We start from the raw sequence: 25386 nt of genomic DNA, 5'->3' as shown, positions 1-25386 counted from the left end.
GTGTGTGTGTGTGTGTGTGTGTGTGTGTGTGTGTGTGTGCCATTGTATGTGTGTGTTTTGGTCTGTTTATAGAGTATTGTGTAACCAACACACACGGCAATAAAATTCAAAGTAAAAATAAAAGAGAAACAAAAATTGACGCCCCTCTCTGTTGCGCCCACATCCGCTCCTGCGTCCCCTCCACTACGCCGCTGCTGTGCACACGCTCTCTCTGTCTCGCTTGCACTTGCACAATGGTGCTTGCACTTTCGAGCAAATTACAAGCATAAAATGCTGGCTTGCTAAAGTGCAAGTGACGATGAGGAAATGAGCAAGAAGAAGCAGAGCAAACACACACAAGCAGGCGATAGCTGTGTATGGTGAAGCGTGGTGGTGGGGGTGGTGGGGAGGTAGGAAGGGACTAGCCAGCTGATGGCGCCAAAGAAAACGTTAAACGTTATTTTCATTCGCCATTTTCATTTTCATTGCATTTTCATTGCATTGTTTTGTGAGTCCTTCAGCGTTTAGCAATCAATTTTTGCTGCTGCTGTTGTTGTTGTTGTTGTTGTTCCTGTTCTTGTTTTTTTTTCGGCTTGCCGTTATTCTTGTTCTTGTTCTTGCCATTTCAATTTCTAAAGCAGCCGAAACTCATCGAGGTGTGTGTGTGTGTGTGTGTGTGTAAACGTGTGTGTGTGTGTGTGTGTGTGTGTGTGTGTGTGTGTGTGTGTGTTTGTCGCTGCAATGGTGAAATTGTTCTGTGCCATCGCCAGTTGCATAAACGGCGCACGCGGACGCGCATGAAACGAGCGAAAATTTTAATGAAAATTACATAAATGAATTGGTAAAAAAACAAGAAAACAAACACCTTAAAGACAACAGAGCAGAGTAGCTACTGCATCAGCAGCAGAAGCAGCAGCAGCAGCAGCAACAAGGCGCCATGCGGTCCAGCTGAGTGAAGCAGAGCGAGAGCAAGTGCAAGAGCAAGAGCAAGAACGAGAGTGACGACGACTCCAAGAGTCAAAAGTTCAAATCGGCCTTCGTCTTTGTTTGTTGTCTCATTACGCGCACACAGCCAAGCATCAACAGCAGCAACAACACGAACAACAAGAACTGCAAGAACAAGAACGAAAACAAGTAGGAAAAAAAAGAAAGCGAAGCATAGGAATAATATAAACGTAAACGGCATGCTTAACTTCTGTTAAGACAATAACAAAAACAAAACCAAAAACAATAATGAGAGCAACGGCTGCCGCATGCTGCACACCATCTCGCTCTCACACAGAGCGCATCGCCAAGGCATCAATGGCAAAGCCAAATGCAAACCGAAATGCGCTCTCTCGCTCACTCACTCACTCACTGTTGCCGCTCTCCCATCGCTCTCAATGACTTGCTCTCCCAACATACAGCCTTGCTTGCTCTCTCTCTCACTCACTCTCTCTCTCTCGGCAGCGGCAGCAAAGGCATCTTCTCAGTGAAGCTGGAAACGTATTGGCAAAAACGTGAAACAGACATGCGACTGTAGTATTTGTTGTTGCGCAGCATTATCCGTTTACCGTTTAGCGTTTACCGTTTGTCGTTTGTCGTTTGTCGTTACTTCTTTTGTCAATTTGCGTTGTCGTTCGCTCTTTGTTTACAACTTTCATCAAATTGCAAGCATACAAGTGGCGTTGTATTTTTTTTCTCTCCATTTTTTTTTTTTCGTTTTTTTGGTTGTGAAGTTGAAGCGCAAAGTGTTGGATCATAATTTTGTTCGCCTGCGCGTAACGTGACAAAACGAGCAAGTGCGTGTGCCAAACACACACACACACACGCATGTATGTATGTGTGCGGTGCGGTGCGGTTCGAGAGTGTGTGTGTGTTGTCTGTTTGGAACTTGGCCAAACTGTGTTTCGGTGTAATTGCATTTGCAAACCGCAAAACAATTGACTAAAATGCAAATCAAGTTGAAATGTGCACTACAAAAGTTCCTGGCACAGAACATTAAGTACCTGTCACTTCCCCTTACCCTTCTCCCTTTCCTTTCCTTTCCCTTCCTTGTCACATTCGCACAATACACTCTGCGTGTGTGTGTGTGTGTGTGTGTTTGTCTATGTCAGTGTGTCAGTGTTACATTGCCAAAGCCGGCGCTAGAGTTTGTTCCACTGCCAAAACGTTCCTTAGTTGGGCCCCCTTGGCCATTGCCCGCTGGTCGTCTGTCGTCTGTGTGTCTCAGCTGCTCAAAACGGAACGTGCTGGCAAATTGAAACAGAGCCCGCAAATAGAATTGTTGTACTAGTTTCTGTTGTTGTTTGCCGTGTTTGTTGTTGCTGTAGCTATTGCTGCTGCTGCTTCTGCTGCTGCTGCTGCTTCTGCTGCTGCTACTGTTTACTTCATTGCGTTTGGCATCAACGCGCGCGCGGCATTTACGTTACGTATACGCAATGTGTGCCGCGAATGCGGATGTAAATCGCTCAGTGTGTGTTCAATTTTTTTCACCTATTTTTTTTTTTTTTGCGCGAATCGTGTTTGTGTTCCTAAATTACCTCAAATTGCGTTTAATCTTATTAACAATGCAACACGAAAAAAAAAACATATCGTAAGGTGAATGAAAAGTCTCAGCAACATTAACAGTGCCCCTTGTATGTACTCGACTACATAGCCACTTTCTATGTGTGAGTGTGTGTTTGTGTTTTTCGCGTCTTACTGCAGCGTTTACAGTTTTTTTTTTTTTGTTTCTGTGCCCGGTTCTATTTTTTGCGAATGTAAACAAATTTTTTGATGGCGACAAAAAAAAAAACGCTAAGGAAAAAAAAACTGATGAGACCGCGTTTTTCTCACAGACTTTATGTATATATATATATATATAGTATTTGATGTGTATGTGTGTGTGTATGTGCCTTGACTTGGCGCATGCTTATCCTACAACTTCCTAAGCCACCCGCCGCGAACCCGCTCGCTGCCCAAATAGCCATAACAATTACACATTTGCCGCAACTGTCGTCGTTTATTTACGTTTATTTAACGCCAGCCAACTAACTGTTTTATTGTCTGTGTCTGTGTCTGTGTCTGCCGTCCCTTACTACGTGTGTGTGTGTGTGTGTGTGCGAAAGAGCGGCGACTTCGGTGCAGCCTCAGGGGAATTGCTGGCGCCTTGTGGCGTATACTTAATATTTAGTTTTGTAATTATATGAGCGACCCCGTCACATAAACGAAATTGTGCTTAATTAATTAATTAAAACAGCAGCAGAAGCAGCAGCAGCAACAACAACAATATTTTGTGTCGTTGCTGCCGTTGCCACCGCTGGCCTGGCGTCGTTGTCAGTTGGCCGCGTGGCGCCAAGTTGAGCGCAACTCAATTGCAGTTAATGCCGTCGGTTAACCGCACGACAAACTTAAACTGAAACTGAAAGACATTGGCCTTTCCCCCTGTCCTCCTCTACCCCCGACTCTAAAGAACAGCTGCTTGCAACAGCGGCAGCGGCAACAACGGTGGCATAAACCGACGACAGACGACGCAAACAGCTGTGCGCGTGTGCGAGCGAGATGGCAATATGTCGTCGACCTTGTGAAACGCACTGAAATGAAACGAAACGCATCGCATCGCATCGAACAACGGGCAACAGAATGCAACGAACTGAAATGGAACGAAACGAAACGAAACAAAATGAATCAAATCAAATGAGCTACAAAATCAAATTCACATTCAAATTCCATTCAAAGTCAAAATCAAAAGAAATTCACACAGAAATAAAAACAAAACAAAATTCATTTCAAAATGAATTAATTTCCTTTTTTACGTTTTTTTTTTTGTTTTTTTGTTGTGTTTGGTGGGCAGCCCACAAAAGTAGGCTATGCTAAAGTGCAAGTGTAGAGCAACTACAACAAAAACAACAATTATGATAACAACAACAGCAACATGTGGCTAAGCAGAAGCCGCGAAAACAACGCCAGCAACAACTAACAACAATAACAACAATAACAACAGTAACAACAACAACAATAGCATTGACAGTGCTTATGATAAGTATGCAGCGCAACGCATTTGCTGTGTGCTTAGCTCTCGGTTGTCAAGTTTAAGTGGAAGCGAAATGCTACAAAGTAACGTGAAAGTGTCAAGCAACTTATGTGCAACACTGTCAAGTGTACATGAGAATAGTTTTAGTCAAAAAGTTTTCCAACAAAACTTTCCTCTAGTAATGCCAGCCACAACTTTTCGCTCACTCATACACACACACACTCACACACACGCGAATGTAAATAAATAAAGAATAGAATACAGCAAATGCTTGATGCAAAACAGTTTTCTGTCAAATGATATGAAGCAGCAACTCAGGATAGTGTAGTAGAGACAGTGATCACTCGCTAGAATGAACATTTGTGATTGACAACACTGTGTATTCAATATACCGAATAAGTTCACTTGGTATATTTTTGATTTGTGAGCTGGTTCGTTCGTTTTCTTTACTTCCTTGTATCGATCGTTGTTATTGCTTTTCGTTCAGTTTTATGCAGTTATAGATTTTTCTCTCACATTCAAAGTTTTAAGTGATACCAAATACTAAAATAAGTTAATTTGGTACATTTTTGATTAGTGAACTAGTTCGTTCTGTTCGTTCCTTCAATTTTATTCAGTTTTAGATTTTTTTCTAACATTCAAGGTTTTACCTAATACTTTTTGAATAATAAGTTACAAGCTTTACATTTTTGTTCTTAGATATAATTTTCAATATTATACAAAACTTTTATTACTATACGAAAATACTAGAATTTTGAAGATTTCTTCTGACGCTTTCATTGTGAAATTTAAAGTTAAAAACTGAACAAGAACGAACTAAATTGAATTAAAGGAATGAACCATGAAAGTGAACATATATAGTTGGCTCAAAGGCGACTCAACACAATTCATTGCGCAATGACACGAGCTGCGCTGCTAAGCGATCATCCTGTAGAGTAAATGTTGATGCAATTAAACAGCCTTTTAATTAGGCAATAAATAGCAAAATTATGAAAGTAATCTACAATAATAGATAAAAAAAAATCTTCATACACGAGATAAAAATATTGATGAAAAAGTAGATTGCAAATCTTGATTTAAGAAAATATCTTGATATATTGTAAGAAAATATTAAAACGATTGATCATGATTTCAGGCTTAATTTTGAGATTTGTTCAATTTTGAAACAAGATTAAGATCTTGACTTTCAAGATTGGGCAATCTAGAATGTTTGTAGAATTTTGATCTTGGTTTAAGGGAAAAAAAGTCTTGGTTTAATTTTAACATCATATAATCTTGATTCAAGATTTTATTCTTGATTTGAGCACATTTTTTCTTTCTGTGTATTGTTATCTATTTTTTGTTCTAATTGTATTTTAAAAGTAATTACAGACTACAATTATGTTTATATAGAAAAACATTAAGCAGCAGGAACTAAATTTAAAAAAGAACAACCAGAAATATATTCTTTAGTATTACAAAATTCATTTGTCGTTCAACCTAGCTTCAATTAGTTTTAAAACATAACAATAACGCTGTAAAGGAACCATTTATTTATATTCTTTAAAAATTTATAGGAAAAAAAAGTTGCGTTTGACCTGCTTCAACTTAAACTTATTGTAAGAGACAGCCAATATTTAATAATTATTTTCGATAATGATTATCGATATATATATATATATAATGAACTTATAGCCACACCGATTGTGCAGACAAAGACACATTTAAGATGAAGTGTGACCATACAACAAAGTGAATTATATTTAAAACCAAAAACGGTCAGGTTTATTCTGCTAATTATACAATGCGGGCACACTTACAACAATAATTTTTAAATGTATGTGTAAAAATAACAATCGCAAATTCTTAATTGTTGAACTTGAATTCAAACAGAAACACTTATTGGTAGTTATTACTGTAGTCAAATATAACTTTATCGCTTCATCCGTGCATTTGGAACAGTTGTGTTTGTCGACTAGTGTCATTGGACAATTGCACGATTGCAAATTGAGAATTCAGTTTCAATTTAGAGCAGTGGCATTGAAAGCAGCTCGAGCTTGATTATTGCCAACGTCTGATTGAATCTTCGGCTCGGATTCATTTCAAGCTGTTATTATGTGCTTTGAGAGAGGGTCAAATGAAAATGATACGTTATCGTTGTCGTTGTTGTCGTTGTTATTGTTGTTGTTGTTGTTATTGTTGTTCGTTTCTTGTTCATCGTTTCCATTCACTCTCGCTTAATGTATGCGCGTGTGTTTCTCTCTCTGTCTATGTGTGTGTATGTGTGTGTGTGCAGTGGTAAACTAGAGTAAGCAAATGTGCTGTGCAGCAATTGGAAATTGCCGGAGGAGAAGGCAATGACAGTGACAGTGAAACAAGTCGAAGCACCAACGACCAAATAAAATAAAAAAAAAAAACAAAACAACAAAAAGAAAGAAAAAACCAAAAACCACAAAACTCGACAATAAGATAAGATAATAATCGTAAGAAGAGAGGGAGAGGCCAAGAGCAGCGGCCGCCAATCATCATGCAGTTGCAGTTGCAGTTGCAAGCGTTGTTGCAGTTGCAGCCAACCTTGTGGCCAGGAGACAGAGCTGATCAGGAGCCAACAACAGCAACCAGAACTACAAGCAGAACAACTGACAACAGCAACATCAGCAGCTGCAGCAGCACGTCGCGTCCCATTGCTGTGTGTATGCGTGTGTGAGTGCAGACAGGGATTAAAGTACGCACACTTCACTCACACTCACACTCACACACACGCATACGCATACGCTAACGCTGACGCTGACACACACGCACACCAACGCGCACGCGACACCAGAAAAGGCCAGAAAAGTGCAACATGCAGATGATACTTGTTGCTGGCGGGTAAGTGGACTAAAACTCTCTGTCTCTGTGTGATGCACAAATCCAAATCGATCCCTTTTTTGAGGGATCCTAACTGTCTCCTCCTCCCCCTCTATCTGTCTCTCTCTCTCTCTCTGTGTGTTTTTGGGTGTGTTGGTTTATGTGTATGTGTGAGCTGCTGTATATAAAACTCGTTGTCTAACTCAAAACTTAATTTCAACCTCAACTCGTAACATTGACAGCTTTATCTCTAACATTAACATCAACTTTATTATATCGGCTGCCTCTGCTTTTGGGCTTTTTTATATATGTACTTTGTACTATATACCATATATATGTATGTATATATCTGTAGCTTCTAAGCACTTTGCACATTGCTTCTCGTTGCCTTTGCCTTTGCCTTTGCCTCTGCTTTATGCTCGATTGCAAATTGGCATTGTTATCGTGTATCAATGACCAGCCTCTGTCCTTCTCATCTCTGCCTCTGGCTCTGCCTCCACTTGCCATTGATTTTACTAATCTTGAACTATTTCTTCTCCTTCTTTCCATTACAATTACTACTTGAATGTGGCTGCCTCTTCTACATCCTCCAGGTAAGTGAAACTCAATAATATTGCAATCAATTACAATTGTTATCTCTATAACAAATGATGATTGGTTTAAGGACAGTCCCCAAAAGTGGGACAAATGTTTTGCGTAAATACTTGTTATGGACATTCTCATGACAATTTATTGAGAAATTGTTTGAATTGTAAATATGTTAAGGCTTAACAAATGGAAATTAGTATTCTACTTTAGTCTATGCTAAATATTTTCATATTTAATATTCAACATAAGGCCTCACAAGCTATTATAAAAATATTCTATTTCATCAACTTTAGTCAATAATATTTCATTTTCTATACGATTAATTCGATCATTTTTGCGAAGTATTTACTATCTATTTGATGATTAATATTGATATATTACATTCTTGGTCTACAAATGTTCGTCAAATGGAATGCAATCATAAAAATATATTTAAAAAAACTTCAATTTCATTAACTTAAGTCAATGGTTTGCATTTTTCTAATAACAAACTTCTTATATACTCTCTGCAATTTAAATCGCAAGCAAGCAAATAGAGCTTTATTTGTTGTGTACAATTTTTTGGGGACAATTACAAGTAGCGATAAAAATGATGAATAAAATATAATACTGTTTACTAGTAGAATACAATACTACTTTATTATGATTCTTAGAAATAACTAGCCAGATTTAAGTGACATTTTTCACGATAAAGTCAAATATGAATTCCGTTTTTCGTCACGTTTGCGATGCGGTGTTTTTATACCCGCTACCCATAGGGTAGAAGGGTATTATAACTTTGTGCCGGCAGGAAATGTATGTAACAGGTTGAAGGAGGCATCTCCGACACTATAAAGTATATATATTCTTGATCAGCGTCAACAGCCGAGACGATATAGCCATGTCCGTCTGTCCGTCTGTGTGTCTGTCCGTCTGTGTGTCTGTCCGTCTGTCCGTATGAAACACTGGATCTGAGAGACTATAAGAGATAGAGCTATAATTCGACAGCATTTGTTATGTTTGCACGCAGATCAAGTTTGTTTCAAATTTTTGCCACGCCCACTTCCGCCCCCGCAAAAAAAAAAACGAATAACAAGCATAATTTTAAAGCTAGAGTTGCGAATTTTGGTATGTACAATAATAACTATAGTAGTTATGATTCCTGAAAATTGGTTACGATCAGATAAAAATTGTGGAAGTTATTAAAGAAATTCTTTTGTATGGGCAAAAACGCCTACTTACTATGGGTCTGAGTTGCTTTGGCCGACAATCAATATCAATCAATATTGTGCCGTCTATGGTATATTTTGAATGGTGTACTATATCGATATACCAAACATATCACTTGGTATATTTTTAGTATTTTTAGTATTTTCGGTATATTTTGAAAATGATACCGCAATATTTTGCCTTTATTAAAAATGGGTAGCGGGTATCTCACAGTCGAGCACACTCGACTGTAGTTTTCCCACTTGTTTTAATTTCAAACTCGTAACCCAAATGTTCTTTTCAAAGCTAGTCTTTATAAAAAAGATGTCCACTGTCCATTGGTCTGTGTGTCTGTCCGTCCGTTAGATCACATAGATCTCAGAGACTATAGGAGATAGATATATAATATTTTTCCGGCAGCATTTGTAATAATTGCACAATCAAGTTTGTTTTAATTTTCCACTAAGCCCACATCCGTCCTGGAATATAACAAAATTTGTTAATTTAAAGCTAGAGTCGCAAATTTTGTTACATACGATAATAACTATTGTTTCTATAATTCCTGCAATTTTAGTCTCGATCAGATGAAAATTGTAGATATTTTACTTTTGTATGGGAAAGCCGACTTACTACGGGTCTTTGTTGCTTTGGCTGACAATTTGATATATAGTAATAATAGTAATATTTTTCACTTTATGTTATATATATGCTATATATTTTAATTTTTTTGCAGTATAAATTAGGTATGGTTTAAGAATAATACCGCACTCTATTGATTTTTTTTTTTCATAATGAGTATTCGGTATATTATTCGGTATATTTTAAGAATAATACCCCACAAATGAGTGGTGGTGGTATCTTATAGTCGAATACACTCGACTTTCTTACTTGCCGCCATTTTCAACTCGAAAACGAAATATTTTCAAAGAGTGTCTTTTATAAAAAAAATTTTTTTTATGACGCCTTGAGGAAAGATGTACGAATGTGACGTATGTCGTTCTGGATATATGTAAAAAAAGCCGTGAAAGAATTTTTGGTTGAAAATTAATGAAATGAATAGCGAGCGTGATTCAAAAAAGAAAAACAAAAAAGAGTACATGACAATTTTTGCTTCAAAAATTTAAATTAATGAAGAACATAATATAAAAAACAGAATATAGAAATTTAGCTGAAAATAAAGTATTTTCCAAAACATACAATGTATTGAAATTGAATGCAACTTTTGAATTATGTTATAAGGCAGAGCTTGCAATTCCTTCAACTGGCTAAAAAGCCCTTCAGTCGTTTATTTTTTACTTAAAAAGTATAAATGATTGAAGAAAAAATGGCAAGGAATGTAGTTTAAATGCAAATTTTGAAATATTTGATATGACATTTCTTCAAGTTCTTTCAACTGGCTAAAAAAGCTTTTCAGTTGGCATTTTCACAAAGCTTTCAAGTTGAAAGCCAGCTAAAACAGCTTTTGTGGGTTTGGTATGCCGAAACACCCTGTACGCAAAAGCTAAGCCATTGCCAAGCTTTTGGTAGTTGTCCTGCCGCAGCTTAAAGCTTGTTACAAAAAACAGAGCGTGAAAGCTTTGTCGGGGTAGACCAAAGCTTTGACTGGCAGAAGCACAGAAGCACGGAGAATGAAGCATCGAGGGGCTTACAAATGCATGTGTGTTTACTTATTAATAATTGCATTACACATACGCAGCGTGGGCGCATAGGCTTTGCGCGTTGTTGTTGTTGTCATCGTTGCAGTTGTTGTTGTTGTTTTTATTGGTGTTTGGGTCGGCCTTTATGGCGTCTGTGGCTTACAGTTGGCGCGTTCAAGTGCACACGTGACACAAAGCGCAGCGACAAACACACACGATGCCCCAGAGAATGTGAGAGAGAGAGAGAGAGAGCGAATGAGAGCGGAGTGAAAGAGTTGTGGTTGCATTATATTAATCATATGCCTGAGCCTGGGCCGCTTTAAAAGGTTTCAAAATCAGCACCCGAAGCATGTAAATAATTCAATATAGTTTCTCACTCTCTCTCTTCCTCTCTCTCTGTCTCGCTGTTAGCCATCGTTGTTAGCCATCGAATGCCTTTCACAATTCGATTTTCACTTTGTTGTGTGTTGCCTTGTTTTCTACTATTTTCGTTTTTCTTTTTTTTTTTTTTGTATATTTTCATTTACACTTTTCACCTACTTTCGTTTTGGGCGCTTCAAAGCCAAAGGCATTTGTTTGCCTCCACATATGGCCATCTCTTTCTTTCTTTCACCCTCTCTCTCCCTCTGTCTCGCTGTGTCTCGCTCTGTTGTTCGTGCCACACGCTTCACTGAACGCTGACCGGTCTGAATGTCGCCTGTGTTCGTCCCGTTTTTCGCCCAGTTCGCGGCAGCGGCGACCGCGGACTTTGGTCAGCTTCGAATGTGCCATGTTCATGGCTTTTAGCGTTGTTATCCTGGCGCCCCCTTTCTCCCATCCTCTGGCTACGACTGGCTGACTGACTGACTGACTGCTTTGCTCGTTCGTTGCCCATTCTTGTGCTCAGGCAATGTTCAGTCATCGCTTCGTTTTCGACTACTACTACTTAAGCCGTGTCCGACGCCAACTCCGACTCCGACTCCAACTTTAACTCTGAGTTCGAGTCCGCTTTTTCCTACATATACATATATATATTTCACTGCTATATTGTTGTTGTTGTTGTTGGTGTTCTTTTACATGTTCGTGCCAAGTGGCACTAAAACTATTTGCCTTTGCTTTTGGCAGTTGTTGTTGCGAGCAGCGAACAGCGAGCAGCAAGCAGCGGCAGCACCTGCCGGGCACACGCAACACGCAGAGTGCAGCAGCAGCAGCGTCGAGCCGAGTCACTGCAGTAGGAATCGCACGTGCTTTGGTTCGGCTGCGTTGTTGAAGCCCGAAGCTTGAGTCGAGTCCGAATCCAAAACCGAGTACGAGTCGCAATACGATTGCGGCTTCGGGGACTGCGACAGCTCGGTTTACGGCTCGGCTCGGTTGCGGGGCCAGCTTTCATTTCGCAGCTACGTCGCTCAGTCGTCGCAGTCGCAGTCACGTCGTCACAACGTACCGCGTTTCCAACGTAGCGCGTTTTGGCCCAGGCCGCGGCTGTCGTCGTTTACGTCGTCGTCAAACAGTCAGTTAGTCAGTCAGTCAGTCAGTCCGTCAGTTAGTTAGTCGGTCACTCGGTTGGTCAGTCAAACAGTCGCTCAATCATTGTGTGAGTTAATCAATCAGTCAATCGGACAGTCACTCGGTCAGTCAGTCAGTCAGTCAGTCACTCGGTCAGTCAGTCAGCCAGTCAGTCATTCGGCTCGACTTGACCGCCTCTGGGCCCGGCTGATGCGTGCAACATTCTGTTTCCCGCGCGTGTGAATTATATATACATAAAGTATTTCCTTTTTTTTGTTGTTTTTTCCATACTAATATAATGTTTTTTTTTTTCTGAAATGCCATTGTATTTTTCACTCTGTTTGTTTACCGAACGGTGATGGTGTTGGTCAAGTCAACGCAAGTCAAGTCAAGTGAAGTGAAGTGAAGTCCGTGTGCGTGTCACGTTAACTTCCAACTTCAAAAAGGTGTTTAAGGCGTCGTCGCCAACTCTCGAAACTTTAGCTCACAGCTTGAAACTTGAATTCAAGCTCCAACTTCAACTCCGATTGCAACTCCAACTCCAACTCTAACTCCAACTCTAACTCCAAGTCGAGTCAACAAGAACAACAGCAAAGAAAAAACAACAACAACGAGCGACAACAATGAGCGACAACAATAAAATAATGAAGCAAATGTGGCGGAATTTAAGTCTCAGTTACATTTGTCCTGCCACCCACTCAATTCCCTTTCTCAGCTTTCGAGCTATCTGCATCTCTCTCTTTTGTTTGTTTACCTTAATTAATGCACTGGCAACACAGCAGCAACAGCAGCAACAGCAGCAGCAGCAGCGACAGCGGCAGCAAATGGGGCAACGTGCAGCATAATTTGCCTAGGCAACGTCTCCCAGCCACAGGCCTATTCAAGGCTCAGGCTCAGGCTCTGGCTCAGCTTGCCTCAAGCCACTTGCAACTTGGCAACTCGGCAACTCGTCCCGGGGCGCCGTTAGTTTCTACTGCCGCTGCCGCTGCCGCTGCCGCTGCTGCTGCTGCTGCTGCCGAGGGCGCAGTTAATGAATATTTTAGCCAAGTTAATTTCCATTCTCTCCATACGAATTGGCATCGACAGCAAAGTTGCGAGGCAACCAAATACGTTGCCGGCTGCCAGCGACACATTTTCTCATTCTTCTATTTCTTGTGTGAATTACATAAGCCAGTCGATTATCGAGTGTAAAACCAAAATAATCATATCAAAATATTACGCATACGTCGCATTGCACATTCCAAAAACAACTAAAATCAACGCTAGATGGCGCTTTATCCCAAAATATACGTATATATATAACATTTTTTTACAGCATTTTTCACATTTAATTTGGCAAGTTTTTTTTTTTTTTTTTTTGGTTTTTTTTTTTTGGTGAGGCTTGAGGAAAAGTTGCCGTGACGGCGCCGCTTGCTTAGCCTTGGCTTAAGCAATGCTTCTTAACTTTGATTGAACTTTGAACATGCAACCAGGCAGCCAAGCAGCCAAGCAGCCAGGCAGTCAGCCAAAGCAAGAACAACATCAACAACAACAACAACAATTGGCTGTTGAGGGCAGTTGAAGAACTGCGAACAATTCGCACGCACATTTTCGCTCCTTCTTCCTACTATTTTTTTTGGTTTTTTGTGGCCAGGCAGCGAAGTGGGTGGAGTGGTGCTTATTGCCAGTTGTCGAGTGGTGCGTGCTACTCCACTATATATATGTGTGTGTGTGTGTGTGTGTGTGTGTGCAATGCTAATGAATGCCCCATGAAAATAGGCTCAAAGCCACTTGCAATTTTTGCGCTTTGCTTCGCCAACTCCATTAAAATTTGAATTTTCCCTTTACGTTTTTCTTTCTCTCTGTGTGTGTTCCATTTACGTTTCAACTGTTTTAAATTCGAAATTGATTTTCTCTTCTGTTTTTTGTTTTTTTTTTTTTTTTTTTTTTTTGGTTTGTTTCCCGTTATTGTGCATATATTTGGAAATTTAAATAATTGAATACATTTCCCTCGTGTTTCGTTTTGGATTTCTTTACTTTATTCTATTTTATTTTTATTATCCACTTCGTTGTTTTTTTTTATGCTGTTTAAATGAATTTTAAATGGGGGCAAACTCAAAAAATATTCCCCAAACACAAGTACATAAAACTAAATGGGATATCTGCTAACCGCTTAATGACATTCCAAAATAAATCTAATTTAGCAATAATACGAGAGTAACGAGTAAAGTTTCTTTCTTTCGCTTCCACAAAACAAAAAGGGTATTCTTGCGTCATACAAAAAAAAAAACGCGAATGTAAATGCGAAGTTATTTAAATTAATTCAATCATATTTTAACTTTGACAGCGCACAAAAATTGCTGAATTCGTTATGAAATGTAATTTAAAAACTCAATAAAAATATGTCGCGTGCAATTCGAATTCGATTCGATTAAATCAAATTTGTCAAAAATATATACAAACGTATTTTTGTGCACGGTGTATTTTGTGCAGAATGCAAATATTTATTCATGAGTTAATCAGTTTGATTGCGAAAAACTTTCTGCATTAAAAATGGAGTTGAGTTTTAGCTTTGTGTTTTCTCTTTCATTCGCTCTGTTTTCTTCACTTCAAGTGGTCACACTTTTATGGCCAGTACTGTACGTGTGTGTGTGTGTGTGTGTGTGTGCTGAACGAATCGAGTTTCGTTCGTTCATAGATCAACTTCTTCTTCAATCTTCTTCTTGCCAAAGTTGCTCATACTTTATTGTGCCAAATTGGCAGAAATTTATGCAATGTGCAGCCAGCAGCCTCTGTCTCTACTTCTCTCCCTCTCTCTCTCTCTGTCACTCGCCAGATCGTCTGTCTCTTTCTCTGGCGCTGAGCAAGATACATCGCTGCGCCTTTGCACATATATTTGAGGAACATTTTGATTTGCTTTAAAGTTAAATTTTCTCTAAAACTACTTTACTGCTTGTCCTAGTTCTCCTAGTTGCTGCTCTCTCTCTCTCCCTCTCTCTATCTCTCTTGCTCTCGCTCTCTCTCTCTCTCTCTCTCTCTCTCGCTCCATTTCTCTCTGTGTTATTCTTTGCTTGTCCATTAACTTTGCATTTGTCTCTGCGCTGTGCTTCATTTCAACTGCTGACTAGGCGCTATGTGCCACATATTTTTGGCAGTAGTACAGTGTGTGTGTGCGTGTGTGTGTGTGTGTGTGGAGCACGTGAGTGTGTGTGATGTGTGTATTTGTGTAGAGGAAACAGCTTAAGGTCTGGCCAAAAGTTACGCACTGCGGCGAGTTTTGTTTTTAATATGCCGTGACCCAGAGATGTGTATGTGTGTCTGTGTTGGTGTGTGTGTATTTCACGTGCGCTGCGTGATTTTAATTTGAAATAAACACACACAAACACACACACACACACACACACATAGGAACACCGCACACCTCAGCCGGACTCTTTGCATTTTGTGGTTTATTTATTTTTATTTATTTTCTGTTTCTGTTCTTTTTTTTTGGCTTTTCTCATTTTATTTGCGTCCCATTTTTACACTTGGCCTTTGCGTAATTCTTTTTACGACTCAACAAGCAGTAGAAAAAAATACAAACAGCAAAAAAAAGAAAAACTAAAAAAAAAATACAGAAAGCTGAAATGAAATGAAACGAAATGAAGAAGGAAATACAAGAACTTATTGATCGGCCGCTTGAAGCCAATTTGAAGGTCAAGCATACGCACCGTAGGCCGCTGGGTAGCATAGCCACCACACCAAAAGGGGCATCAGATGCCTAACAGGGTTGTGCTTGTATATGTGTGTGTATGTGTGCTTGAGTGCCCCTTCTGCATTGTTATATAAACATAACATTTATGCAGGCAAGCGAGCTGTCGCTGTCGCTGTGTCGCCTCTGACTAAAGCTGATGCGGAAACTGAAGCTGAAGCTGTAGCTGGAAGCGAAGCCGAAACTGTAGCTGAAAGCAATAGCTGACTGTGGTTGGAGCTGTCTTCTGCCACATGCCACATGCCACATGCCACATGCCACTTGCTATGATGACGTCATTTTAAATTATTTTCAAATTTTGCGCCAAAGGCCAAGCAGCTGACACAGCTGCTGCTGGCTCTGCGGAAACGGAAGCAGCGACAAGACAGTCCACAGCACGGCATACACAACAATACACAAACACATACCAACAAACACACATACACACAGTGGGCTAACTGACTGCACTTTGCTTTTATCCGTGTCAAACATTTTCATCCACTTGTTCGCATTATTCTCGCACAGCGGGCGCATTTCTCCACCTTCCACCTTCCACCTTCCTCCGCCTGACTTCAAAAGAAGCCGCCACTGGCATCCCCAAGTTGCAAGCACAGAGCACAAAGCACGAAAAAACCCAAATTCAAATCCCAAACAAAAAAAAAACCAAAAAAAATACGGTACGAAGCGAAGAAAGAAGAACGAAACGAATAAGGAGAAATGAAAGAGATTTTGTTAAAGGCGAAAAGGAGCAAAACTCTTGCTCGTTCGTTCGTTCGCCTCAAATCATGCAGATAATCGCAACAAGTTCAAACGGGAGGCGGGAGACCGAAGGCGTGGCAGGCCCGCCTTTCGATTTGTTGCGAAATTTTATTAATGCTTAAATAGAAATTCGATTTAGTTGCGTTTCGCTGCATTTCGATTTGATTTTGCCTGCAATTGCAGTGAAGCACAGCTGAGTTCACATCGCTCTCTCTCTCTCTCTCTCTCTCTCTCTCTCTCTCGCCATTCCGAAATGCCTTAAGCCCTTGTTAAATCTTCTTTTCGTAATCCAGGCCAGGCCAGATAAGAAGAACTCTTTAACCCCAGCCATTCCATTTCGGCAAAGTTTTTCAACGCGGAGCAGCTGCAACAGCCGCCAGCCAATCAATTGATGTCGAGGCTTGGCTTTAATTATGCAAGCAATAGCCTGCTGCAACTGTTGTTGCAACTGTTTTTCTCGAAAGTCAACATCTCGCACTCAGCGGAATCACTTTGCACAGATTATATTGATTACATTCGCTGCTACACTTGCACTTATGTTCTGCGAACCGGTTCGCTAAGTGGACCCCAAGAGCACATTATAATTGACCATATTTCAACATTCAAAAAATTGTAAAAACTTTTTTGTATAAAGGTAACTTCAAGTGATCAAGTGTTTCGAATCGATTACATTCACTTTTCATTATACTAAACGAACCGGTTCAGTAGTAAAAGGGTTCAAATTTTAGCTGATATTTTGACATTTCTAAATGGTTCATACTGTGATCCTAACTCACAAGATTTAACCGGTTCGTTAAATGCCACCAAAGTGATTTATAATTGAGCATACTTAACATTAAAACATATTGGTAGTTTATCAGTTTTATCTTTTACTTTACGAACCAGTTCAGTGTGTAATCTTGCTTGTGGTTCAGATCCATATTTCAACATTCCTACACAGAAAAAGATACTTCATTAAAGCTATAATTTGAATGTTTATGATTTTATTTCGAACCGGTTCTTTATATGGTATAATCTTAAAAGTGGTTCAGAGCCATAATTTAGTACTCCGAAAATACTTTATCGTATTACATAATAACATAAAATATAACTTTGAGTGCTCAAATGCTTTGGATTGATAATATTTCGATTTTCTTTGACACGGCAAACCGGTTCAATAGATAATGTTAAAGTGGAACATAGAACCGTAATATTGAGCTGTTTGGAATTAGTTTGCTAAGTACGGCCAAAAGTGGTTCGCATATTTAAACATCACAGAATAAGATATTTCATTAAAATTGAAACTTTTAGTGCTTATGATTACATTTTATATTTCTTAGGCAATGCGAACCGGTTCAGTATATAATCCTGAAAGTGGTTCAGAGACATAATTTAGCACTGCAACAGAATATTTCATTAAAAGTGCTCATAATTTAATTTCGTTTTCTTTGACACGTCGAACCGGTTCAGTAGATAATCTAAAAGTGGTACAGATAGCCATAAGATTGAGCTGACATATTGTGTGCGCATTTTGCTGAAGTGTTGTCAGCGTAGAGTGTCGAAAATCAGTGAAATCAAACAATGGCAGCATATAAAATGTAAACAATAGCAGAAAAAGGAAGCAAATTGATTCTGATGCTCTCTGGCAAATTTCGACAAACAAATTCCCGATCGCATTATGCATAGAGAATATTTCGCAGCCTTACACAAAAAGCGAGTTGCCAATTGGAATGCGCATTTGAATGAAATGCGAAAGGGAATGAGAATAGAAATGGGAAATGGAAAATGGAAAATGGGAAGAAGCGATGGGTACAAGCTCCACTCGAAGCCTAACCCCAAGCCAGAAAGAGGATTCCGCGGTTCGCTGCGGCTGGCTTTATTCAGGCAACCAAACAAAGCAAAAAAAAGTAGAAAAAAGGACAACGAAAAGCTTTGCGTGTATTTAGGCGGATTGTCTATAATTGTTTGCGCTGGTATGAGTAAGGGTTTTCCCCTCTCTAAGTGTGTGTGTGTGTGCGTGTGTGTGAAAAATTTTGGAATTTTCGCTGCTAAAGAGAACGAATTTAACAGCAAGCACAACAACAACAGCAACAGCAACAACAAGCGCCACGTCAAATTAAGCAAAAGTAAATAAACAACACAACAACACAAAACAAAAATGAGACGAGCGAGAAAAAAAAAAGAAACCCAAAAATAAATAAAATTAATTCAAATGGCAAGAACAACAACTAAAGCAGCATATTGCAAAGCAAACAAGCCACAGAAATTAAACAGCAACAGCAACAGCAATAACAACACGAACAAGAACAAGAATAATAAAAATCAGCAACCAGCGAGCAATAAAAATTAACATAAAATACGCCAATGCCAAACAAGCGACTACTCTGAGCTCTGAGCTCTGAGCTGTTGCTGCCTGTTGTGTCGCGCTCTCTCTTACTCCCACATCCCTGTCTCTGTCTCTGTCTCTCTCTATCTCTCTCACACTCTACCTGTGAGTGCGTGCTGGCCATAAAAAAGAACGAAGGAAAAAAACAGAAAACTGCGTTGTGCCGCCTGCGGCTTCAGCCTGTGAGGCAGGTGCAACATTTCGTCGACCAGTCGGCACAAAACTTAATTTAGACGCGCTTTAAATTCCAAAAACACACAGATTTCGTAGCTTAATAAACAGTTGTTTTCTCTCTCTTTTACCTTTTTTTGCGGTAAACTAACAAATACCCTGTAGTGCTGAGTAAATTCAAAAAACCACTTTGATATGCATTTTGAATTCCGCTCGAAGTTTAGCGTCGCGTCTAAATGTTTATTGATATTTCTGCATCAATTCTTGGCCGAAGCAAAAGCAAACAAATTGATACGGCTACACTGAAAAAAAAAAACAGACACGATTTCGAAAATCAAATACCTCTTGCAAAATTTCAAAATTAAGCCAAAATATGTCAAGTCGATAGAGTCTCAAAAATCGAAGAAGTTATTTATGAAATAATTTAATATGAAAATATAACTGCTTTTTATACCAAAGAATATATACTTGGTATATCTATATACTAATGCGTGCAAAATATACCAGATTGTCACACAGTTTCTGGAATGTTTTGAACTTCATGGTATACTGATATACTAAGTTAGTCTTCGGTATATTTAAGTAGGTTTTGGTATATTATTTCAGTATATTTTTAGAATAGTACCACATTAATGAAGAAATGTGTAGAGGGTATCTCACAGTCGATCACACCCGACTGTAGCTTTCTTACTCATTTTTTTTGAACTAGTTCCATTAGTAAAGCTGTCGCCAATCATGTCCTGGTTTCAGTAGCATCAAACCAACAAGGAGAATTGAGTATGTTAAATGATAATGAAAAATAATAAATGGCATCATTTCCATATTCAGTAAAGAATACAAATTTTCCAATAAGGTCTTTTCTTTCTTGAAGATTTCACTTAATAGTTTCAAATTCTCGGGGCTGAAACTAAAATCTGGATTTGGGAAAATTTGTTTGATCAGTGTAAACTGATTCTTAGTCTTAAGACTAAGACATTTTAGCTTAGAGCATTTTATTTGATCAGTGTAAAAAATTTGCATTTTACAAGTTTTGCTAGAGCTGCAATGATATTTATGGTTAAAGAGAAATATACCTATAATTGACCTAAGTGGCTTATGCAACATTTTAGTATATACAACATTTCTGCTATTACAAGTACCTTAAATGCATTTGCTGCATTCAGAGAACTTCTAATTGATTTGGGTTGTACGTGTGTATGAGTGTGTTTGTGTGTGTTTCCACCCTCTTTGGAAAATAACTTAATAAAAAGTGAACATGTGATATTAATTGGAACAACTGCAGTTTGCAGTTTGGGGCATGTTGCATGCTCAGCGTGTTTACATTGTTACAACTCGACTCGACTTGAGTTGAGTTGGACTTAGCTGCTGCTTAGAATACAATTGGGACTATGTTTTGGGCTTCATTGATTTTGGTTTGCACTTAGTTTAATTAAATGTTGCCAGAGAGCTGCACAAACAGGTGCAACAATGCAAATCGAAACTTTGAATGTCATCCGCAGTTTCAGTGCCACTGCCACAGACAGTTTACATAAACCGCACACAACTCAACTCGACTCAAAAACTCGAAGTTAGGCGCAACTTAGTCACAATCCTAGTCGACTCGACTCGACACGACACTATAAATGTTAATAACAAGCAACATTGTTAGCAGTTTTTGCCTTTGTTTAGCTACTGCCCATGGGCTCATCCCCCATTTTGCCACGCCCCATGTGCAACATTGTTGTTCTCTTTCTCTTTCTTTCTCTCTCTCTGTGTCTATAGCCTTGTTGTTGTTTTCGGTTTCGGTCTGTTAGACAAAAAGTTTTAATGGTATTAAGCAAGCCAAAAATAACACACAAAATAATAGAAGCAAGCAACAACAACAACAACAACACCAACAGCTAAATGTGAAATTAGAAACACACACATACACACACACACACACGTGGAGAGTTGCTCTGTCACGTTGTGCAATTTAGCGTGCAAAACGTAGAGCGAAAGAGGGAATGAAAAAAATGGTTGCATACTTTTTGGGGCCGACGCTGTAATTGCAGCTGCTTTTGCCGTAGCTGTTATTGTAGTTGGGGATACCGTTATAAAATATGCACTTAAATTTAAATTGTCGTAAATTAATTGTAAAACTGTGCAACAACCACTTTCCTCTCATTTTCCTACGTTTTTTTTTTATTCGTTTTTTGCACTTTTACCACAAAATGTAAGTTGAAAAATTTGCCATGGGTTTTTTTTGCTGTTGCCGCTTGCAGCGGAAGTCGGTGAGGCATGGCCAGTTGCCAGTAACTGTGACTGTGGTTAGGTATGCGAGTATGTATGCGAGTGTGTGTATGTGTGTGTGCCAATTATCTGTGCCCACCCAATAGCAACCACGTGGCAAGCCGCAGAAAAAAAAACAAAAAAAAAAGTGGAAAAAACAAGGCACAAGCAATAACCAAAAGTTGCGTGCGAGACATACCACAACAACAGCAACTACGACAGCAGCAACAACAGCAAATACTAACAACAACAACAACATCAACAACGACGGCAACTACAAACAAGCGAACAACAACAACAACTGGACTGGCAGCGGCAACAAAGTGTAAAGGCAACTTTGTAACCTTTGCACTTTTATGAATTTCAATCTCTTTTTGACCCAAGCACACACACATACACACACTTGCAATCTAACAATCTAACACACACACACACACACACACTTGTGAGGTCGTGGACAATTAGTTGAAAATTTCGTAGAAAGTGTGCGGCGAGCAAAGCCCCAAAAAAAAAAAATTAAATAAAAATGGAGAACCAACTTTGTTTTTGGGTGAACGCTTAAAAACTAACTTTTTTGATATGTTGTTGTTGCTGCTGCTGCTGCTGCTGCAATACTCCTTGCTCTTGCCTGCGTCGCAAACTGACCATATTGGCCGTGAGGAAAAACCCTGAAGCCAGCGGGACTCAGACCCAGGCCCATAAACATAACATTTTTAACTGCCTGTGCGCCGAGTGGAAGATAGCGACTTGTGACACCGAGTTTATTACTCACATTTTGATATATGAGCAGTATATTAATATAACTAGTTGTAGTTATACAACTTCAACTTTAACTCGAGGCATAGTTACGTGATTAGTGCAGTTCAACCGCATGAATAAATGTTTTTTTTTTGCGCATTTAAATTAATCAAGTGCACAATTTGTAAGTTTTCGTTTTTGAAAAACTTCTGTCCAACTTTTGTTTTGCAAGCGCTTTTCTAGGGCATCTCCTAATCAACAACTACTCGGTTTCTATCTCCTCTCTCTTTGCCCTGGTTTTAGCTTTTATACCCGCTACCCATAGGGTAGAAGGGTATTATAACTTTGTGGCGGCAGAAAGTGCAGTTGGGTCTTAGTCACTTTGGTTGACAAACTGGTTTATTTCGTGCTTTATGGTATATTCAGAGTCTTGTAGTATATTGATATACCAAATATGGTATATCTGGTATATCTATACATACTTCATTAAACATACTCTATTATATATACTCTATTTTGATAGTAGTACCAAATATCGCCTTCGGTAATAGTTTTTTTTAAGGGTATGATAACTTTGTGGCAGCAGAAAGTGTAGTTGGGTCTTAGTTACTTTGGTTGAAAGTCTGGTATATTTCGTGTATTATTGTATTTTATTAGTGATGAAATATATTGATATAGTATACCAAATATGGCATATCTGGTATTTTTTCATTTCTTCCTCATTTCGATAGTATTACCAAAAATATAGCCATCGGTATATTTTAATATTTTGTTGCATACTATTTTGGTATATTGTAGGAATAATACCGTAATGATTATATTAAAAATAAGTTAGCGGGTATCTCATAGACGCACACATTTGACTGCAGTTTCCTTAGTTGTTATTTTTTCTCGTCTGTGATGTTGTTGTTCAAATTAGTTCCGGGAGCTAGATATGTGGATGCCTAAGCTTTTTTTTTTGTTTTTTCTTTTTGTTGAAGCAATTTCCTCATTTCGAAGCAACATTTTGCACATTTCACAGCGGTCTGGCCCAAAGAACGGAAGTTGGTGAAAATGCTTCACAGCACCAAAACGCAAAAGTCCGTAACTTATTCCTTGGCCATTTCTATGAATTCAAAGCGCAAAACCATTAAAAACTCAACTAAATAATGTGCATATTAATTAGAGACGAGAGTCCGAGCCAAAGAGAGAGAGAGAGAGAGATAGAGAGAGAGAGAGCGCGAGAGAGAAAGAGAGAGAGAGAGAAAGAGTGAGTGAGAGAGTATATCAAACAAATTTTTTGCTGTGGGTCTTCAACAACAACAACAACAACTAAAATAGTATGCCAACTTAAGCTTAAAGCGAATGAATGCCAAACTTTAAAATAGAAAGTTTTCGTAAAATAAATTCTAGCAAACGGATTAATGTTGATCATCTCGTAGGGAGCTTGTCAATTGTGCTTTGACAGCAGCAGCTTGAACATTATTTATTCAGTGAGAAATGCCTAGACTCGAAACTGCTGACTGAGGGCTATTCAAATATGCATTGTGTTGATTTCCGATGCATAATCCTGTCTCTCTCTCTTTCCCTTTCTCTATCTAGGAAATGCATTTTCTGTGCTTCATCTGCCTTTGCCTTTACTATTTTGTTTTGTTTTGAAGAATTGGCATTACCATTAGCAATTATGCATATACTCGTTGCTCGTTGCTCTGCAGCTGTGTGTACATATTTATTTGCATTTATTTTCATGCAATAACTATGCAAATTTTGACGTATTCAATTTCATTTCTGTCTGCCTCACTCTCTTTCTCTCCCAACCTGCTTACGTTTTAATTGAAAAGAGCGCATATATTGCGTTTTTGCATTAATTGCGTATACGCAGTGTACGCCTTCACGTCTTTTCTTAAATATGCAAACAATTATTGAACGTATTTCCTGTTCCTGTTGTTAAAGCGTTGTCTAAAATCTCGAAACCTCGAAATTATCTTTTTGCCATAAATAATCAGCTATCTTCCTCTTCGTCTGGTCTAGTGGGTGTTGCTTTTGCAGGTGTCTGTGTTTGGTTTATGCAATCCACACACACACACACACACACACACACACACACACATCTATGAACTATGGCATAGAATTTTCCAATGATTTTTCTGCTTTCTTTTTTTTTCATTTGTATTTTCTCTTTGCTTTTTCATTCGTGTGTGGAGCTGGAGTCGGTAGCTGCGTGTAATGAAGTTTACCTGCTCAACACAGACACACACATACACATACACATACGCGTAGCCACAACCACAACACACACACACACACACACATGCGAAGAGCTGTGATATTTGTCGGCGCTAGTCTGTCAATTCCAATTTGTTGTCCGTGCCCGTTGGCATTTCTCTGTCATTTACTAATCGATAAATTTGTTGTGTTTTCTGTAAATGCTTTTCGTTTAGAAGTCGTTGCATGCAAATGGCCAAAGAGCAGACACACACGCAATCCACAGAGAGAGAGAGAGAAAGCGAAAAAGAGAGAGAGAGCGAGTTTAGTCTGTGTTAACTTGTAGAGATTTGCACTTTGCTGCATCTTTAGTACTCAATCAAGCCATCAATCAATCAGCACCCCGAACTGGACACGCCCACTTAAAGACAGCCCTTTTTGGCCATATATATATATATATATATATATATATATATATATATATATATATATATATATATATATAGAGTAAAATGTTTATAAATAATGGCGACGACCCTCAGAAGTTTTGCTGCTGTGCATCGGAACAATAAATTTCTGCATAGAGCGAAACGCTGACGCTGAACGCGCCGCTCTTGCTGGCGTTCTTTATGGCACCTCTGGGAATCGGGAGGCAGTCGGCAGTGGGCTATATTTAAGCGCCAGATTGGGCTTCCCACTCTCCCCTCGCTCACCCCCTCTCTCACTCTCTTCTCTATATATAGAGAAAGGCCAAAGCGCCGCATCAGAGTCCTTTTATAATGCGTATAAATTATGCATATGTTTTGTTTGTTGTTTCAAAGCATTTCGCGGAAAGTGCGCTGCATGTTAGAAGCTAGACAGAGACACAAAAATACCTAGAGAGCGAGAGAAAGAGAGAGAGATACAGACAGAGAGCGGAGAGTGGAGAGAACAAATCAAAGGGATAAGGGAGCTACATAGTGTGAAGCCATGGAAAACATAGCCATTTGCATTAGACTCTGTCACAGCATAAATTACACAAATAATCGAGAATTTTTGGCCTTTGTGAGCTTTGTTCTCAAACAGAGAAAACCAAAGAGACGCCGAGAGAGAGAGAGAGGGAGGGAGAGATAGAAATGGTCAGTTTTAGTTGGTTGCTGGTTATTAAAGCATATGATAAATTAAGTCCACGCTCTAATGCTTCCATTAGCAGCGAGTTACGGCCAACAAATGGAAACACATTGACCGCGTTTCATACAAATACTACATATAAACGAAAAAAAAAAAAACGGGGTGACAAAGTGCCCATAAAGGCATGACAATGACCATATATATATCGTGCATATATATTGTACATATGTGTTCATAAGTGTATATATTCTGAATGTTTTAGTGAAAGCTGTGCAATCATTTTTACATTTTTAGTTGCCCGAAAAACTTCACTTTAATGCCAAATTCGGCGCAAAGCGTATTCCCAAGAGTTTAAAAAGTATTTCTACACCCGATATCCATAGGGTTGAAGGGTATTAGA

General features: G+C 39.0%; 1 protein-coding gene across 14 annotated transcripts in view; it reads left to right on the top strand.

The window, feature by feature from the left end:
- Window positions 1–25386, top strand: part of LOC132796862 (potassium voltage-gated channel protein Shaker) — a 202983-nt gene that overhangs the window by 105881 nt on the left and 71716 nt on the right. For 2 of the 14 annotated variants that reach the window (XM_060808189.1, XM_060808187.1), the window contains exons 1-2: window positions 11622–11788; window positions 12074–12146. The exons of 9 other annotated variants lie outside the window; for them this stretch is intronic. Coding sequence is in view for 1 of the 5 variants with exons in the window: in XM_060808203.1 (XP_060664186.1) it covers window positions 6798–6823 (26 nt within the window). In the remaining 4 variants the exon portion in view is untranslated. Of the gene's footprint in view, window positions 1–6260; window positions 6824–11619; window positions 11789–12073; window positions 12147–25386 lie in introns of those variants that run through there. 3 more of the 14 variants (XM_060808205.1, XM_060808203.1, XM_060808188.1) reach the window with 3 other exon arrangements.

This window comes from Drosophila nasuta, chromosome X (genome assembly GCF_023558535.2).
Source record: "Drosophila nasuta strain 15112-1781.00 chromosome X, ASM2355853v1, whole genome shotgun sequence".
Taxonomy (NCBI): Eukaryota; Metazoa; Arthropoda; class Insecta; order Diptera; family Drosophilidae; genus Drosophila; species Drosophila nasuta.
The sequence above is the reverse complement of the archived record's forward strand: the minus strand, read 5'-3'. Positions and strand labels throughout refer to the sequence as shown.